At 34.8% G+C, this 21,096-nt stretch overlaps 1 protein-coding gene across 4 annotated transcripts in view; it reads left to right on the forward strand.

The window, feature by feature from the left end:
* LOC150094543 (putative polypeptide N-acetylgalactosaminyltransferase 9) overlaps positions 1–17,374 on the forward strand; it is a 668,509-nt gene extending 651,135 nt beyond the window's left edge. For all 4 annotated transcript variants that reach the window (XM_090412397.1, XM_090412399.1, XM_090412398.1 and 1 more), the window contains 2 exons: positions 10,304–10,432; positions 14,681–17,374. In XM_090412397.1, coding sequence (XP_090268523.1) covers positions 10,304–10,432; positions 14,681–14,827 — 276 coding nt within the window. In that variant the 3' untranslated portion in view covers positions 14,828–17,374. The remainder of the gene's footprint in view (positions 1–10,303; positions 10,433–14,680) is intronic.
* The last annotated feature ends 3,722 nt before the right edge of the window (positions 17,375–21,096 follow it).

Consider the following 21,096-nt stretch of genomic DNA (forward strand, 5'->3'; position numbering starts at 1 on the left):
GTGCCTGGACAGAGTCTTACAGTGGCTGCACTGCATAGTGTAGCCACTGTAAGACTTTTATTTTATACCTTCATACTGGAGCATTTCTGGTTGAATATCATCTACTTCAGCTGCCATTCCACATTTCAGACTTTTGATGGCTTTTTCTACTTCAAGTATGGATATGTATTCCTGATTACATGCCTGATCAGTGTTTTTTATTACTGTGCTGTCATCACTGCTAGTTTCATTTAGCAATTTTTCGAAGTAATTATTCCATATTGAGAGTTTATTTTTCACTTGGTTAGACTATATGATAAGTTTAGTTTAATCCTTTATCCAAGTGTGAGCAAACAAAGTTTGCACCTGAAAGTATCTTCAGGACTGGGGTAAGGTGGTACAACACTGGGCAAGTCGTTGCAAAGGTGGAGAAAGATCTCATCACTCCTATCTCAGTATCTCCTATAATGCAAAGCACATCTCCTTGCGGATATGTGTAATGCTATGCATTAAGGCAAAGGCCACTACCCATACCGGTTTCGACCTTTATTGAGGTCTCGTCACTGGGAGCCAGGCCCAGTAGTGAAGACACCATGGCAGAAGCAGTGAGAGGTCATCCCAACCTATAAGAGTTGCCAAAGGGTGTACAGCCTTATCATTAAATTACTCCGGATTCAGAGAAAGATGTTGAGAGTTTATTACACTTTTTTTATATAATCTTTGTCAAGTAGCTTTATTTTATCCTCCTACATGTTTCGCCAATTTTTCTATTGGCATCTTCAGGGAATACAAACTAGTAAGCTAAAATGAAGGTTACAGACTAGGTTATAACTGATGGTTCTAATTCATACAAAAAATTGGTATTGTGCGTGACAATGTGCTTGTCTCGTTAACGTGATTTATTCGTTGTGGCTCATGACGTAATTGTTATGAAAGTTCATTTCTTTCATGTTTAATGATCTGATAAAAGTTTTCCAAATTTCTGGTAAAATTAGACCTTGATTCTTGTTTAGGTTTTCAGTTTTACGGGCGACTGTAGCTGCTTCTTTAAAGGTTCTTGAATGGTAGTTATCTTCTGTGTATGGCATAAGGCTCTTATCCCACTCAATGTGATGGTTAGTAGAGGCAAAGTGGCATGAAAGGCCTGAAATGTCTTGTCTGTTATTTCTGACATATCCTATGTGTTCTTTCTTTCTCGTTTCAAAGCTTCTAGAGGTCTGACCTACGTAACTGATACCACATGAGCAAGGTATATTATATACTCCAGAGTACTTGTAGAATGGGTGAGGATCTTTCGGTGATCTTAAAAATTTCCGAATAGTGTTGATTGGTTTGAATGCCACTCTGATCTTATGTGGTTTTAAAAGGTTAGCTAATTTTTTGGAAATGTTGCTGACAAAAGGAATCGTAATTGTACTGATGTATTGGACGTCATCACGTTGTCGATGTGGTATATCAAAGAGAATCTTGTTATAGAGTCTTTTTGGGTAACCATTTAAAGAAAGTTCTCTGGATATTGTGGTTAATTCTGTTAGTAGGTCATCCTTGTCTGTCGTATACTGTATAGCTCTTTTCTTGAGACTATGGATAATGCTAAGTTTCTGAGCTATGTGATGAGCTGAGTTGAAATGGAGGTAACGTCCAGTATTTGTAGGTTTTCTGTATACAGATAGGTTGATACTATTATTGGTTTGTTTCTCTATTAAAATGTCAAGGAATGGCAGTTTTTTATCTTTTTCCATTTCTAATGTGAATTTGATGGTATAGTGGAAACTATTGATTTGGTTGAGGTAATTCATTAGTTCTTCTTTCGTATGATCCCAGATGATAAAGATGTCATCTACATATCTGTACCAAATTTTCGGTTTTGGAATGATCTGGGATAAGATTTTTTTCTCTAGATCTTCCATGAATAAGTCAGTACAAGGAGGTGAGAGGGGGCTACCCATAGCTAATCTACAAACAACTCACTGGATTTTCTGTGCTTTTCTGTTTTCTACAGATATTCCCAAAATATTTTTGTATGTCTGAAAATCATTTCCTGCTCTGCTATTTAGATCCCTAACAAGCAGGACTGGCAGAAGCGGGCGGTGCTACGAAGGGGGCGCCGCCGCACGGTTCATAAGTTAATTTTTATCATAAAAACAAAAAATTCTTAGAATGATCAATATTAAAATAAATAAGACCGAATACACCAATAAAAATTTTTAAAAAATTGTATATTGCCGGCTGTTTACAATTTTGCAGCGAGAGCAGGCTAAATGCTTGCCTACAGAATGTTGTGTCTACTGCATTCTGTCTAAAGTGAAATGGTGAACGGTGTTTAAGCTCAGAAATGAATTTTCTACAAAACATTCGTTGCTAGTTAACCAGTCATATGGTACACATCTCAGTAGGCTACTGACAGTAGCGCAGTGCAGACTATTATTTCGTCTCTGTGTCGTGTTGTGTAATAATTTCTTGGGGGTATAAAATAGAAATGGAATCAAAAATTTAAAAAAAGTTATCCGGTGCACAAAATCGTAAGCATCATGCTGCGAAAGAAGCAGATATTAAGAAACAAACTGAGGCTCTTAATAAATTTATTAAAATATTCTTATGCAGATTGTAACCAACTCGATACATCAGAAATCAGAGTTGAAGAACCGTTCATATCATCCAGTTTGCATGAAAGTACTATTGCAACTATTGAACAAGATAACAAGATGCATGATTTAAGTGAAAAACAGTTAGGAGAAGATTTAGTTGTAGTTGACCATGAAACTAACATATTGTTAGTTTCTGTAAATTTAGAAGATCCAGGTGAATGGGGAAATATTGATGAAAAATTACGAGTTGTTTTAATTGAAATGGGGCCTGTTCAAAAGAAAAATATAATATATCCCAGAGATACATATGGCCGTAAATTTGGCAACACGTATTATAATAGAAAAATGAAAAACGGGGAGCTTGTGCTGAGAACGTGGCTCATTTATTCCGAAACTTTAAATTCTGTTTTTTGCTTTTGTTCCAACTTTTCGCACCTACTGAATCAAGTAGTCTTGTAGAAGGTTATAACGATTGGAGAAAAATGTAAGTACAACTTTGCACATACATGAGACTAGTTTAACTCGCATGAAAAATTTCTTAAAATGGAAGGAACTTGATAAAAATTTAAAAAAAAAAACTACTATTGATTGCCACTCAAAGCATGTATGAAATGGAAAAGAAACATTGCACGAGTGTTTTAGAATGCTTGATTGAAATTATAAAATTCCTTGGTAGCCAAAATTTAGCTTTTCGCGGATCATCTGATAAATTATATGAAAGGAATAACAGTAATTTTTTACAATTAGTTGAACTGTTTGTGAAGTTTTATCCCATTATGGAAAATCATGTTGAAAGGGCCCTACAACGAAACAATAGAGTACACTATTTGAGTAAAGACAGTCAAAATGAAATATTGGAAACTTTAAGTAACGCAATCAGGGATAAAATTGTATTATCAATTCGAAAATCTAAATATTATTCCATAATTTTAGACTGCACACATGATGCAAGTAAAACAACAAATGATCATTAGTTGCATTTTCCTGTGAAAATGGAATTGTCAAGATCAGGGAAAACTTTTTAGGTTTTGCAGATATATCAGATTCCACAGGACGTGGTTTATGTGCAACAATAATGGAACAACTAGAAAAATTGAACATTTCCATTGAAGACATGCGCGGTCAAGGGTAGGACAATGGGAAAAATATGGGCTCCAAAATTTGCTTTGAACAAAAATCCTTGAGCTTTTTACGTGCCATATGCTGCTCATACTCTAAATTTAATCATTAACAATGCAGCCAAAGTGATTAGTTTCTTTGCAATTATTCAAGAAATATACAATTTCTTTTCATTCTCTTACAAACGTTGGGCAATCCTTTTAAAGTCAGTAAAAAAAATTAACATTGAAAAAGCCATCAGAAACACGATGGGAAAGTAAAATTAATGCAGTCCGCCTTCTACGATATCAGTTAGGAGAAATTTACGATGCACTTTTTGAAATTTTAAATAATGAGAATTTTAATAAAGAAACTTAGCATGAAGCACAAACATTATGTGGTAAAATAAAGGACTACAAATTTATTTGCTCTCTTATAACTTGGCATGATTTACTTAACAATATAAACCCTGTGAGTAAAATGCTTCAAGACAAAAATATGAACATTACGCTTGCTTTGGAATCTATCGAAAACTTAAAAATATTCTTACTAGAGTATCGATCAGATACAAATTTTAAAGAAGTTCTAAAAATGGCAAAAGAACTGAGTGAAGAGGTGAATGGAGAAAAAGAATTTAAAACTGGTATGGAAGTTCGATGACGAAAGAAGACAAGACAATTTGACTACGAGCATCAGGACGAAAAAATGCCACAATCGGCAAAAGATAAATTTAGAGTGAATGAGTTTTATACACTTCTAGACGTTGCAATGTATTCGTTAATAGAACGTTTTGAACAACTAAAAACATATTATGATAATTTCAATTTATTGTATAGATTACCACAAATTAATAACGAAGATTTTTACGAAAAAATTGTGACGATTTAGAGATTCTCTTGAAAGCCGGCGACAATAAAGACGTAAATGCAATAGAACTATATGACGAGTTATGTGCTTTCCGGGATATTTTTCGGAATGATAATTTAAATATTCAAAAGCCTTTCGATATTCTTAATTTTATTATGTCCAATAATTTATCTTTCCCTAACTTTTCAATTGCTTTAAGAATACTATTAACCTTACCTGTTAGTCTAGCGAGTGGTGAACATTCCTTTTCCAAGTTGAAATTGGTTAAAACCTACTTAAGAACAAGTATGTCACAAAAAAGACTTGTTAGTCTGGCGTTAATAGCTATTGAAAATGATATATGTGCGGAATTAGACGTTAAGACCATTATTTCTAATTTTGTAAATATGAATTTAAAAAATTTCAAGTATATTTATGTAATTTAATTTATTTTCTGTTATTCTGTAAAGATGTTATTTTTCGAATATTTATATTAAATATTCTAATTATTTCTGAATTCTTTTCTTATTTTCTCATCTATGTTGAGTTTCTTTTATTTTCCTAAGAGATAGTTTCACTTATAAAAATTTTTACAAGTTACTAAGAATTTTTTTAACTTTAATTAAAATTCATTTTAATTTTGTTAGCAATTCGGGTTGGTGGGAAGGCTATAATCCCTGTATCATTATATTCAATGATTAAAGTGAAGTTGCTTTAACTTTTGAGAATTTTTTTGAATATTTGGGTTTTTAACAATTATCCTGCCTAGTCAACACTCCTGGTTCGTTACATTTAGCGAACTAACGTGTGGCTCTTCTGTCAAAATTAATTTAAGAAATTTCAAATAATTTAAATTTTTATTATCGTAAAAGACCCACACATGTCCGGATCGTTACAGGGGTGCTTAGATAGAAATTGCATGCGGGCAGCAGAGACCCTAGCACCGGTTCTGCTAACAAGGACCAACTTTTCGTTTTTCATTGTCATTTGCTTTCTCTAAAGTCTGAAAAAATTCCTCCACTTCTACCTAAGCAAAACTGTCTGTGGAACCATAAGCACAAATAAGTCTCATTGTCCAGTTTCCCATTCTGATATTTGCCCACATGACTCTACTTGAAATTGGCTGCCATTCAAGAAGATTAGCCTTGTATTTAGTGTCGAATACTATGACTACTGCTTCTTTTCCTTGATTGTCTGAATATAACCTTTTGTATTTATTGTTCAGAAAGATCTCTCCAGTCTTTGCCTTTTTTTGTTTCAGTCACCCCTATTATATCAATTTGGTATTTATCCAATTCCTCACCTAGTTCCATTTCTTTGCCATTCAGGCTTCTTATATTGATAGTACCAATCTTGAATTCTGGTGATATTGAGTTGGGGTATGTTTTAGGGTTTGTCCCAGTAGCTGACTTTTTGCTGTTTGCCCTGGTTTCCTGGAAGCCTTGTTTAACTGGGCGACGCCCCAGCCGGCATGAAATTCTGTCATGTTGTACCATCATTTTGTATTTTGGTTTAAGCCACTAAGAATACAATTTGGTTGGCTAAATCCCAAATTGCCAGCCCATCCTTGTTTGTTCAGTATTCAGGTAGATAGCCAACAGGGTTCATCACGAGAAGGTGAGGATTGAACATTAGATCAGAAGCTCTGGTTGATTTTCTGCATTCCTTTAAAGGCTATGTGGAGGTCTCCTCTCACTTATACAGCATTTCAGTTTACTTTTTTGGGAGTATAGATTAATCTGTTTTCTTCCAACCTGGATGTAAATAGTATGAGCAGTGTGGTTGCAAGAATGTTGTAACATTTGTCCTTCATTTTCTAATGAGATCTAAGTTCAGATCACACTTATACAAGAATCCTTTATGAAAGTTTTTTCCCCCTGCTAAAGATGGATTATATGATCTTAGTTTGTAAGGATTTACTCCTTTCTTTTAGTGTTACACGGTGATCAGCATTCATTTTAGAAATTATGGATTTACAACCGTGTTATAAATGACTCTTTTTATTATCCCGACATTTCGATCTTCATATCAAGATCATCATCTGGAGCATACACAAATATACAAGACAAGCTGCGTTATGTTACTAACAGTAAGCTAGAGAAACAATGATTTGATCACATGTTATTCTACTGGCATGATCTCTAGTGAAAAAAAAATTACATCAAGCTAGATTTAATTTATGATAACATGAATAAACATTCTTTCTTACAGATAGTTTTCTTTCAGTAACAGTGATGCCCTATTTTTAGTATTACAGTTGTTATTTTTGAAAAAACTTTGTTATTATTTATAAATTACAACATGAATAAACATTCTTTCTTACAGATTTTTCTAACAGTGATGTCCTATTGTTAGTATTACATTTGTTATTTTTGATTTAGGATTCTGGATTTTCTACAGTCCTGTTTATAGTTGTTCTTAGAGAGGAAGGATTTGTGGGTCGAATATATGCCTTCCATATGTTTGGGATTTTTAGACCATCATTATTGTTCAGATTGGGGTGGTTGATAATGATCTCACAGGCTTCTTAAATTTGTTTTCATACCATGTTTTGGTGTAATGTAGACAACTAGTTCTTTTCCAGTCAATTCTATGTAAGGTGTTCAGGGCATGAGCAGAAAGGCCAGCTTCACCATAATTATTATATTTGATGTGTCGTTTATGTTCTTTTTGTCTGATCAGAATTGTGCGTCCTGTTTTTCCTATGTATGGTATGTTGCAGGTGCAGTAAATACGGTATACTCCAGGGTGGGCCAGCGGAGGGAGTGGGTCTTTGGATGAGTTGAGTAAGCTTTTTAATTTTGCAGGAGGTTTAAAGGTGACTTTGAGGTTGTATTTTTGTAGTACTCTGTTTATTTTGTCTGATGTCCCTTTAATGTAGGGAATGGTTTTAGTTTTATTGTAGTCTGGTTTGTCTTTTTTTTTTATTGAGGTCTTGTAGAGAATTTTGTTAATAGTGTTTTGGCTGTACCCATTTTTTTGAAAAGTATTGCTGATCACTTTAAATTCTTCTTTCAGTGTCTGTTCACTGGAGCAGATCTTCAGAGCCCTGTTTTTAGAGTATTGATGACACCTAGTTTTTGTTTTGGATGGTGGTAAGAGTTTATGTGTATATATTGGCCAGTGAAGGAAAGATTGCCCGAAGGAAGACATGTGACAAGTGTATCTAGAAACGGAGGTGTGTTCTGTTTTTCAATCTCAATTGTGAACTGTATGTGTTTGTGTTGTTTGTTTAGGTGGCTAAGGAATGTATCTGGCAGCCATGAGACCAGATCGTGAAAACATTGTCAATGTATCTAAGCCAGATTTTGGGTTTTAAAGGAGAGGAATCTAAACCATGTTGCTCAAAATGTTCCATATAAAAGTTAGCAATGGGGGGGGGGAATGGCGAGCCCATAGCTGTGCCTTCTTTTTGTAGGTAGAAAGCGTTTTGCCATACCAAATAACCAGAACATAATACATGCGCAAAGAGTGCCGGAAGGAATTTGTTCTGTAAAAGAAGAATTGTGTCATTGATTGGGACATTCATAAAGAGGGCAGAGATGTCAAAACTGACTAATAAATCATCTTTTTCTAATGTAATGTCTTTGATGATGTTTATGAAGTGTTGTGTGTTTTTGATATAGAAGGAGGGGGGAATGACCTACCAACTCCTTGAGTGTTGCTGCTAATTTTTTGGCTAAGTGATAAGTCGGGCTATCTGTCCCTTCGACTATAGGCCTTAGCGGTGTGTTTTCTTTGTGAATTTTCGGTAGCCCATAAATTCTCGGGGAATGAGCATAGTGCGGAAATAGTTTTTTGACTGTATCTTTGGGCCATGTGGTAATTGACTTAAGTAGATTCTCTGTTTTCTTTTTTATTCTGTTGGTTGGGTTGTAGTTAACTAATTGGTATATGTTATTGTCCGAGACCAGCAGATTCATTTTTTCTACATAAGTGGTTCGATTTAAAATAACGGTGGCGCTTCCTTTATCAGCTGTAGTTATTATGATGTTCTGATTTGACTTTAGTGATTTTATCGCTGTTAATTCGTGTTTAGTTAGGTTTGTTATGATTTAAAATGTTGGCAGTTTCTAAACATATTTTTTCTGCTATGTTATTTGGGATGAATCTTAGGCCTCTTTCAATATTACAAATAAATTCAAGTTTGTTTACCGATATGGGTGCTATGGCAAAATTTAAACCTTTATTAAGTATCGAGATTTTGTCTTTGTTTAAAGTGTGGTTGGAGAGGTTAACTATGTTACTATTACCTGTAGGCGATTGGTGGCTCCTGTTGTTTCTTGCTTCTGGTTGGTTGTTATTGTTCACTGTGGAGAAATTTGAATATGGCAGCTGGTTCTGTCGATCTTTTAGTCTTTGGAATTTGAAAATGAGGTTTTCTTTCCAATTAGTTAACTATAACCCAACCAATAGAATAAAAAAGAAAACAGAAAATCTACTTAAGTCAATTACCATATAGCCCGAAGATATGGTCAAAAAACTACTTTCGCAATACGCTCGTTCCCCGAAAATTCACAAAGAAAACACACTGCTAAGGCCTATCGTCGAAGGGATAGATAGCCCATCTTTTTAAATTAAGGAAGCCTGTGAGATCATTATTAACCACCCCAAGCTGAACAATAATGATAGTCTAAAAATCCCAAACATATGGAAGGCATATATTCGACCCATGAATCCTTCCTCTCTAAGAACAACTATAAACAGGACTGTAGAAAATCCAGGATCCTAAATCAAAAATAACAAATGTAATACTAAAAATAGGACATCACTGTTAGAAAAATCTGTAAGAAAGAATGTTTATTCATGTTGTAATTTATAAATAATAATTTTTTTTTAAAAACAAAAATAACAATTGTAATACTAAAAATAGGACATCACTGTTACTGAAAGAATGTTTATTTATGTTATCATAAATTAAATCTAGCTTGATGTATTTTTTTTTTTCACTAGAGGTAATGCCAGTAGAATAACATGTGATTGAATCATTGTTTCTCTAGTTTACTGTTTGTAATGTAACGCAGCTTGTCTTGTATATTTGTGTATGCTCCAGATGATGATCTTCTTGATATGAAGATCGAAACGTCAGGATAATAAAAAGAGTTATTTATAACACGGTTGTAAAATCCATAATTTCTAAAATGAATGTAAGGATTATTATTTAAGGACTGTTATTTACTGATTTTGTACAGACAACCAAATTAGAAAAGTTTATAGTCAGTAACTAGAATGAAATCTACAACAATCTTTCTTTGGAGGGCCTAGTACTATGAATGCAAACACCATTTTGATAAGGCTACAGAGGCATCTTGTTTTTGTGACTTTTTTTTTTCCCTCTCTAAAGCTGTATTATTATTATTCGTGACTCATCGCTGGAGGATACCTATTGTACAACTCTCTGTCTCCACTACTACCAACCATCTACATCAGTGACATCTACCACCACAGCTAGTATTTTTTTGTCTGTATGTGGATTGAAAAAGTCCATATAAAGATTCCTCTTGTCATGACGAGACTTGGGCTTAGGCCTTTTCCTATTGAAGGGCGCAATGTCTGAAGGGAGTAGTACTATAGTACGGTCATAAGATTCTATACACCCCAGTGATGATGATGGTGTTTGAAGGGAGAAAAGAAGGCAATGGAAGTGACTTAATATTCAAGAAAATTTCTAATAATCTGTTTTTCAGGTTGTTTTACTGCAGTATTCTTAGTAACATGTGATGATTCAAGTAGATAACTATAGATATATATATACACACACACACTTCTCATTCTTTGTCTTTAATTTACAGTTTTGGATGTTAAGTAAAGAAGGAGAAATCCGAAGAGATGAGGCCTGCTTAGATTATGCTGGAAAAGATGTCATTCTGTATCCTTGTCATGGGTCTAAGGGTAACCAGCTCTGGATCTATGATCCTAATGTAAGTCATTAACTCTATCATTATAGTTAAATATATGCTACTTATATTGTATGTAAAACAGACATAAAGCAACATCTTCTTGTTTTTCGTTTCACTTTGGGAAATGCATGACTGTTAGATGATTTTATTGCAGAATTTAAATGAAATAAACAGAGCTCATTTCATTCTTCAAATTTCTGAGTTCTTTTTGTTCAGTTCAAAAAATATAGTGTATTTAATGTAATTCTTTAATCTTATCTGAATTCCACCCATAAAAAGCTATAAAACATTGCACATTTATTACCATGGCTAGACTACATAATACAGGATTATGTAGTTCACACATGGTAAACTTCCAGTAAGTAGGATAACAGTCTTGTAACAGAAATCATCTACCGCTCTGGAAGCCAGTGCACTATCCATTTCATCAAAAAAGGCAATTGGAAATATAAACTTATATCCCTGTGTTTTGCACCCAGATAAATGCCCTGACTTAATGTATTTAAAAAAAAAATTGCACTATATTTTCATGGTAATTTAATATGTATCACAAACATTTTCTGTGGCATCAAGTTAAGCATCCGTGTTTATCTTTTACCTTTAATTCCATCTCTGGGTAATTAATAACCAGTTGTTATTAATTGCTTAGCTGCTGTGGATTCTATCGTAAGACACTTACTTGCATTCAGTGTACTTGATACATTTGCTGTAACAGCTGAAATGATTCATAGATCCTGTTTACATCTTCTCGAACCAGATCAATCACCACTAAAGAAGTCTAGGACAAGCTGTGGAAAAAAAGAGAGGTATAGCATCCACTCGCTTTCAGTGATGGAACGCTGTGGATTTGTGCAGATTTTTTCAGGAATTGCTTTGCCAAAACATTGGTAACACTTTCTTATTCCTGATCCTGAAAAACATTCAATTCTTTCATGGACAGCTATTCTGTCCTGGTTGAATAGTCTAAACTCTACAACCATTCAAAAAAAAACTACTTTGCTTCGGTTCATTGCTATATGATTATCTTCCATGGATCAGTTGTTCCCAAATAGAATCATCATCATCTTCCTTATACCCTCTTTTACCTTGCGGTGTCGAGGGTCCATTGATCATCGGACCTCACTCCGTTTTTACAGGATAAGGTGGTCAGCCTTATGCCCCGGTGTATCCTATGGCCTGTAGTGTTGAGTTCTCAAGGCCAGTTTGCCTGCTTTGCGGGATGAAAACCCCCAGAATAAACTGGGGAAAAAACCCTGCTGTCCACGCCCAAGACTGGCTAACTTGGCTATGGCTGAGGAAGATCCTTCAGCTCCTCACGTCACTAACGGGAATCGAACCTAGAACACTCCTTCCCCAGGCATATGGTTGCGAAGTGCATAGCCACTAGGCTAACCGTGCGGACTTCCCAAATAGAATCTTCTTCCTGAATTGCTGGCAAAGAGCAATTATTACTGCCTGCTTGTACGAAATCTTGAAAATGACCCCCCCCCCCACGACACAATCTGGCTTTTTCAAGGTTTTAAAAGGGTTAAATGTTTTGTTTGACATGTAGAAAAAGTAATGTGACACTGCTTGGAGTTTCATTCATTGAAAGACTCGTATAATTTCAATCTTCGAGGAAACCTCTGTCTTTCAATCAAATCCTAATGGGATCTGTTTCCTTTCTCCAAGAGAAAAGAATCTGACATGGTTCTTCAAGTGTGATACTATTTGCTGTCTAAACTAATTCGATAATAGAACTTCCTTGTATTGTTTTCTACTTAGATGACATTTTTCATCAATTCAACATGAGAATCATAGAAAGATAGCTGTAGCAAGCTGTTTTTATGTACACTTTTGCTGCAGATATAGTCTTCATTCTGACCCAAGGACTAGGATATACTTTCTACAAGCATATGATAGCGATCAATGGGAAATTTGGGCCATTCTTCCTGTAAGCATGTAATGATCCTGAACTGTTATGGGGCAGACATCCCTTGACTTTACCCGATGCTCCAGTTCATGTTGTTCATTAGGGTTGATATCAGGGCTCTGTGGAGGCCTGATCTCAATCCTAATGAACCCTCATGGTTTGTCAACGCCTACAAACCATGCAGCAGTAGCCTCATTGTCTTGCTGATATAGACGATGGTCAGTTCTGTAGAAATGCCACAAAGTAGGAAGCATTACCTTTTCCAGAATATTCAGATGCCTCTCAGAGTTCAATGTATGTGGTCCCACAAACAGAGGTCCGAGACCAAACTAGGAAATACAGAAGCATATCATCACACTGCCACCTCCAAATTTTATAGTTTGGGTTATGCAGTCTGGTAAGAGACATTCACAGGCATCTACTACATCCATCCATCCATCTGCTCGGTAGAGGGTGAAGCATGATTTGTTGCTCCATAACACAGCTTTCCAAGCTTCTACATCCCACTGAAGATGACACTCTGTTGGTTCGGTAAATGTGGGGCTTGCATATTGCCGTCCTGCTATGAAAACTCATGTTGTGAGCCTTAGTTCTGAATGTATTTGTGCAGATTCATGTTCCGGTTGATGCCCAGAAGTCTGCATTCAACGTGTCAGCCGATGAATGGCAGTTTTTACATATTATCCTTTGTAGCACCCTATGGTCATGTTGGGTGAGTATGGTGGGTTGTCCACTGATGGTAGCACTTCCATCTCAGTATGTTATCAATGATTGTTGAGTTGGGAAGGCCCAATTTGTCAACAACTTGCAGAACAGATAGGCCTGCAACATGGCATTCTATCACAATGCCTCTTTTAGACTCTGTCAGTTCCCTTCTCACAACCATTTCATCCAGACACAGTTGCACTAATTTGTGAGCATCATATTTCTTCAGTTTATACCAGCTGCAAACACGACTTGTTACATGGGTCTAGGCCAGTAGGGCTTGATGGTTGGATCCCTGAAAACTGTAACTTGAACATTGCTAATTCCTGGTCTTTGTATTAAATCTCTTGAACCATTTGTTTTATTTTGTAGAAGCTGCTTTGTATATTCTGTCAAAAATAAAATCCCTGCCAAACCATCCCATATAAACAACTTTTTTTTCCCTTTTCCTTGTTTGGGAAACCATATATTTCTTTAGTTTGTGCAGCAAAGAACTATTTGCTAGCTCTTAGCATAATGCTAGACAATCCTGTACACATCTGCATGCCATTAAGTAGCTTTATAAACACACAAAATAGAATATTCTCATTTTCTGCCTGTCTATATACCTTTCAAAATTAGTATTTAGTGGGGTATATTGCTGTCTTCCCAGACACCATAATATCTAATCGAATTCCACTGGAATGTCAACTATATTGGTGAGTTTGTTTACATCTTTACAATATCTTTCTTTACTTCTCCCTTCTGTTATATTGATTGCAGATTAATTATTAAACAAAAATCATATCCCAGTGGCAACATCGTATAAATGAAATACTAATAAACCATATCAGATCAAGCCTGAAATTAAACAGACCTAGAGAGGAAGTTGTTCTTGTCTGGCTCTATATAGATCATTCAGAATCTTATCTTGCATGCCCTACTATTCAGAGTCAGTGACGTCTTGCATTAATCCCATATGCACAAAAAGTTAAAAAAAAAAAAACCTATAACCACATCAATACTATGTGAACATTGCCGTTGATCTTATGATTTATAAATATATAGCTATTAGGTAAAATTTCTATGCAATTTGGCATGTAGAAATTTTACCTTTTATTTTTGTTTATAGATGAATTTACATTTTCAGCTTATATTCTGCTTACAAATTGTTACCTAATATTAAAGAAGCACTTATACTGCAGTGATCATTGCATGATTGACTTAGTCTGACCAGATTATATAATAATTATTATGTAATGTGAAGTTAAAAGTTATAACAAGATATATATATCCACAGTGGAAAATAACTTTCTCAGTTAATATATATAGATATGCCTATATTCTTTAGAATAATAAGCCTCCGAGGAGTCAGCAGACTCTTCAAAAAAAAAAAACCAGATCTAAAACTGTATATATATATATATTTTTTTTTTAAATGATGTAGGCATGAACAGTTTTCTACATTGGCAGATTAGTATAATATCTCTCAAATTAACACTAGATCTACATGAGTATTTTTCAAAAGTAACTATTCCTGGATCTAGTATACACACTAATTAGATAATGAAATGTAAACACCTCTACATAATAACAAAAGTGAGTCAAGCCATGCACAGTCACATTTGTTTTCAATGATTACTAATTTTTTTTTTTTTCCTCTTTCCCTACAGAGCCATACCATCCAGCATGGAAGCAGCCATAAGTGCCTCGAAATGGCTGCAGACAAGCAGCACCTGTTGATGAAAGAATGCTCAGGAGATGAGCGGCAACAGTGGAACTTTCAGAGCTATGACCCGTCCAAATTAGTTAAGGATTAAATTCTTCATAAATTAGAAACTAAATTGATTTGTTTTGCCTTTTCTAAAAGGACAACTGATATGACATCTCACATGTGCTATCACAGAAATTATTGGAAAACATTTTCAAGAGAAACCTTTTTTATATATATGTTGGGACAGCTGTTGTCATTTTCAAGGAAGTTGGTTGTGTCTCTTCACTGCCATAACTGACAAAGAAATCGGACTTCAGAGCCCAAAGAAGCTTCCAAGTTCCAGTGATGCAGGAAAAACTTTAAAATCCCACAAGTGATTGGCACTGTTTCCTCATATTCTGTGCCTTACGTCTTCAGCATTCCATTTGTAATTCAATTAAGAAATAACACTGAGGTGGCAGGATCCATTACCTCATCTTTGTATATCATGCTGTGAAGCAATAAGTTAGAATAAGGTGGTTTCCATGGCTGTTGATAGTATCACTGTTGCCAAAGTTCATATGGATTGATCAAATCTAATCATTTTGTAATTTTAAACCAAGAGGAAGTCCAGTAGATATAATATATATTGCTTGGAACTATTTGATGTGATAAGATTTTTTTATAACAAGAAAAGAAGAAGAAAGAAGTGGTAATTTAAGTGAAATAAATGGTGACTAGTTAATTTGATAGTAACATTACTGTGATCATGAATTACTGGTTTGCTGATGGGATTTAATTTCCTTTTTATGAAGAATTAGTTTTGGTATGTCTTTCAGAATAAATGAGAGAAATAATATTTTTGTGGCTGAAGAGATTATTAGGGGAGTAGATCATGCATGTTTCCTTCCATCATTTAAAAGGCCAGGTATTATATTTATTTAATAGTAATTTTAAGTTCTTGGTGTGATTTGAAACTATTTATTGGGTGGCAGTTTGGGGACTTTTTTTTTTTTTTGTAAATAATAATATTGGTACATACGTGTTTAATCTTAAAATGTATCATACCCAAGAGAATTTTTTTTTTCCCTCATTTATTGTTCCCTTAAAATTGGCTGAAGCCAGAGTCCATTACACTTCTTTGCCTGGTAGTCGAGAATATTCATGGCAGGATGATATGCTACGTGTGCATGATTTTTTTTTTTAACAAACTGCTATATATATATATATAGACTGGCATTAATTTTTCTCTATGATATTTGTAAATAGTAGAATGTAGTTAGTATTCAAGGGACCAAATGATATCATTAACATGACACATCAAATTAAATATCACAAAATTTTCAAAAGGAAAAAGTCATTAATTAAAGTGCTGAAATGCAGATTTTTTTTATTTATCTCCCCCCCCTTCTAATTCTTGCTTTTCAAAACTATTGCATAAAGAAAAGTTGAAGGATTTATGTTTCTACTTTAAGAGAAGTTTTTGTTATAATATGTTAACTCACTATCCCAGCTGTGTACTAGACTATATATATATATTTTTTAAAAGCACATTTGTTTGAAACTTTGTATAGAATGGATCCTAAAGATTTAAATGAAAGGTATTTTAAAAGAATGGAGATGTAGCAACATAATTGTCCAGCAGTTGGATAAATAGTGAACAGCTAAATAATCAATTACTTCCTTAGCATGTCCCATTTGTTTTGTATCTTGTTCTGAAGTGAACTGCCATTATAATTACAGGATCTAATACTCCTGTTAAAAACTGTTGTTTATACCTTTAGCTAATATATATATTAATTGCATTTTAAATTGAGATATACATTTACTAAAAAAAAAAAAAAATTAGGGAAATACACCTTAGCATACAATTACATTTTATATGCATACATCCCTTCTAATCTAGAATAAAATGCTATTTTTAAAATGTAGTTCACTGACTTCATTTTTTTTATGTCTTTTAATTGCATTATTATAACAAAGGCTGTTTGTTTTATAAAAATCTTTAAAATTTGTAGAGAGAGTTAAACATCTTACAGTTTTTTTAATGTATGTAGCTAGTAAAGAGTTCCTATACATTTACTGTAGTATAAGCCATAGAATAAAATAAACACTTTAGGATCCATCAGACATCTTATGCAATGTTTTATGAGTATAACTGTCTTTATTACGCATAAAAATAAAACAATGTTCTCTTATGGACAGTAAGTGGGTATATGATTGACATGTTCAGTCAGTTAAGAAAAACATTGGATTGTTATATGATATGTAGCTTCTTTATATGAAGAAAAACTCAACCAACATTTAGTTGGACAATTTCTATCATATTTGATGATAATCAAGCAGTGCAACTTCAAAATTAGTAAAGGGTTTTAGTTAAGCAAACCAGTAATTCCTAACCAGGCTGAATAATGGTGCTGATATATTCCAGGGAGGTGGGGGGGGGTATCCTGTATGGCATACATTCCATTGCAAATATATAAAGTGGAAGTGTTATCCAGTTAGTTGCAGAAAAGAATTTAGTATTTTATTGATAGCTTGATTGATTGTCCTATATTCAGAGCAAACCTGGGTACAGTGTGGTACCCATGACCCGCTTTTACTGTGTGCCTTATTATGGAAAGTAACTTATAATAGTGTTGGTTAATTATGAAATAAACAAATGGAGAAGGATGTTATATATGTGTGTTTGTTTTTTCACACTTCGCTATGCACATAATTTTTTTTTTTCAAGCAGGACTGTGTTAGATGGAATCAATTCCTCTTCCCGATAGATGTAAATGTGGCTATTCTCATTAAAGTTACAGTCGGTTTCAGTGTTAACAAATCTCTCTACAGCATATGAATGCATATATCTGGAAAAAGATCCATATTCAGTCTTAATTTCACAACATGTTTTTCACTGTTGATCCTTCATTATTCTGAGTTTTAGCTTAGGGTGTGGGTAATTTAAAACCATATGTATATCTGACAATGGTTTTCAAACAACTCATTGTTAGAAATAAAGGCTGCTCTTGATTTATATTATCAAATCCTCATCCTTTCTTTGCAGTTGTTGACCGTGTGCTTCCTCTCAGCAAGATAATAAAACAAACATCTATCATTTGTTTTTTTGCTGTGCCTGAAAGATAAGCATTTGTTCATACCACAATTTTTGACCTTTTACTAAACTAAACTTCTTTGAAAACAAATCAAACATCACTTATTCACATGAAAAATTATTTATACAAAGTACTGGATATTTTATCTACAATAATTAATTGTCGTGGAAAGGCTTAGACGTTGGTTTTACTAAATAATTTAAGGAAATTACAATGTAAACTAGGATATACACTAAAATAAATTTTAATATACTTGAAAATGGCAATGTGATATTGAAGGAACTTAAGAACAAGACATGTGCACGCAGGCACAACAAGCAGGAAGCTATTATTTCTCCTAAAGTCCTGATGATTAGCTATCCAGGCACTCGAAGATGACCTTTCAAGCACCTTTAGCCACGAAATTTGGTCTATTTTATATGACATTTCGTGCACTGCAGCAGAGAAAGAATTTAAAAAAGAACTTGATCTCGAAACCACAACTTCCTACCGAAATGGTAGTCAACCATTCGTCATTTAGTGTGAAACCTGAAGCACTCGATGCCCTCACACGTGGCCACAACTTTGCCATTGCACCCAGAAGAATACCTGCTGAAGATATTATGATGCAAATTGAATGCGGGATACGACACTTTCCAGACCACGTCACCAACGATATTAGACTGGATGTGGCTTGTGTTCTGACCAAAGCTAAGCCAACATGCCCAGTAAGGAAATTAAATCTCTACTAGAATTAAAGAAAATAATAATCACCAAAGCTGATAAAGGGAATGCCACAGTATTGCTTAACCAAAAGGATTACACAGGTAAGCTGAAAGCTCTATTGTTAGATCGGGCTCCTTACCTCCCTATCGAGTACAATCCCACCAACTCGCAAATTAAAAAACTCCACAGGCTCCTTAAGAAGGTTACTTCTTGGCCTGTGGAAATCATTAACAAATTAAAACCATTTAACTCCATACCCCCCTGTATTTAAGGACTCCCAAAAATACATAAGGAAAATGTGCTTACGTCCCATAGTGGATGGCATTGATTCCCCCACATACAAACTAGCTAAACATTTGGCTAAAGGTCTCTCACTATACTGGCAACACACCTTCACACATAAAAAAACTCAGCCCACTTCAAAGCCAGCATAGAAAACCTTACACTCGAACACGCTGACATAATGGTCAGTTTTGATGTCTCCTCCTTAGAGGTAATCTAAGCTAAATTTCCTCCCGATATCACAGCCCTATTTCAGTTCACAATGAACTCAGGCTATTTTGTTTGGCAAGGAAAATTCTACAAACAAATAGAGGGGACAGCCATGGGTTCACCACTCTCCCCACCCTTGGCCAATTTCTTTATGGAGACCTTTGAAGAAAAAGCCTTAGCCTCTGCCCCACAAAAACCAACCATATGGCTTCGCTATTTGGCCACATGGCTCCGATACACTCCTCTCCTTCCTAACACACTTAAACAACCAACATCCCAGAATCAAATTCACCCTGGAAGAGGAAAAAAACAACTGCCTTCCTTTCTTAGACACACTAGTCACCTGCCAGCCTGATGGAACCTTGGTTTTCTCAGTCTATAGAAAACCCACCCATATAGGCAGATACATTCACCAACAATCCCACCACCCCTCCTTGCAACAATATGGAGTCATTAAGACACTACACAACAGGGCTAAACTTATCTGTTCAAATGACAATGCCTAACCACAAAACTAAACCACATTCTCGACACTTTCTCAGCCAATGGCTACTCCCCCCCAAAAAAAATATTGAAACCAGTAAACCACAACCCCCCCTCACAACAAGGATTACTCTAAATTCCATCACCATACCCTATATCCGAGGCACCTCAGAAAAAATTACAAAAATCCTAAAAAACAACTTCTTGTTACAGACCATATAAAAAATTGGCATCCCTTATCCACTCTACTAAAGACCCACCTGGTGTATACCATGTCCCTTGCAGCTGTAAGCTGTCCTACTTTGGCCAAACAGGCAGGACAGCAAATATCAGAATTTCAGAACACAAGGACTACATCCGGTTTCACCAATACAGCCACTCTGGTCTTGCTGACCATGTGCTGGATACCTACCATAGAATACGGTGGAAGAAAGCCACGATAATACACCGTAGTAAATACAAATATGAAAGGCTTTTCATGGAATCAGCTTCGGCCCTAAGAAACAATCCGAACCTCAAGAAATTTGGCTGCATGAGACTGCTTAAAATTTGGGAAACCTACATCAGAAGACCTTCAGCCCATTCGCCCAAGAACACCAACATTGCCTGCTAGGGGGCACCATTAGGACTTTAGGAGAAATAATAGCTTCCTGCTTCTTCCTCACTTACTGTTTGTTGTGCCTGCGTGCACATGTCTTGTTCTTAAGTTTCTTGAAAATGGCAACGTGACATTGCCGAAATATTGAAGTATATTAATTATTTTAATGTATATCCTGGTTTACGTTGTAATTTCCTTAAATTATTTAGTAAAAAATACTTAATTGCTTCAGCTGGTTTTTCATCAAATAAGTTGCACAAATAGGAATTATGATATGCCATTCAAATCCCAGTGTCAAAAAGCACTTGGTTGATGTGCATTCTTTTAACTTATTTCAGTCATGGATGTTAAAAATTTGTGTATTTATATAGTAAAAGAATAGGATAAATAACAACTATATACCTGAAAAAATTTTTTTATTGTATTCTAGTGTAAAAAAACAAACTTCACAGCTTGGAGGTGTTTTTTTTTTTAATCGATTATAAACTAAGGTCTAGATTATCTGCCACTCGAAAACTTTGACAGACATTTATGCCACTGTGAGATTCAATCCTATGGCATTGAAGTTGAAGAGCCATCTAGGCCACAAAATAGTGGTAGAAAAAAGTAAAATATATGCAAAAGAGCATATATTTTAATACTAATCAGGAAAGTATTATCATACTGGCCAAGAAATTCAGGTAACTCTTTATTCACGCATTTTTCACTCGCCATTTTCTGTATGCTGCTATGTGTATGCCATGTGTGCAGCAAATTACTCAACAATTTCGATTAAAAAAAAATATTTTATTACATTATTTAAAAAAAAAACAGTATTCCCTCTTTAACATGGAAATTTGCTTTACACAGATTTCTTGGAGTTCTATTTCATTCTTGTTTATATGAATTTGACTCCTCAGCATTTAAACTAGTCTGAAAAGTGACTTTCTCAACAATATTAGCCAATAGAAACGCTATGTTATTGTTTCTTATTCTGCAGATTTATATTGTTTTCATCCAGGAAACAAACAAACAATA

The sequence above is a fragment of the Typopeltis vanoorti genome, chromosome 22 (assembly GCF_054136105.1).
Source record: "Typopeltis vanoorti isolate ZY-2024b chromosome 22, IOZ_Tvanoo_1.0, whole genome shotgun sequence".
Lineage (NCBI taxonomy): Eukaryota > Metazoa > Arthropoda > Arachnida > Uropygi > Thelyphonidae > Typopeltis > Typopeltis vanoorti.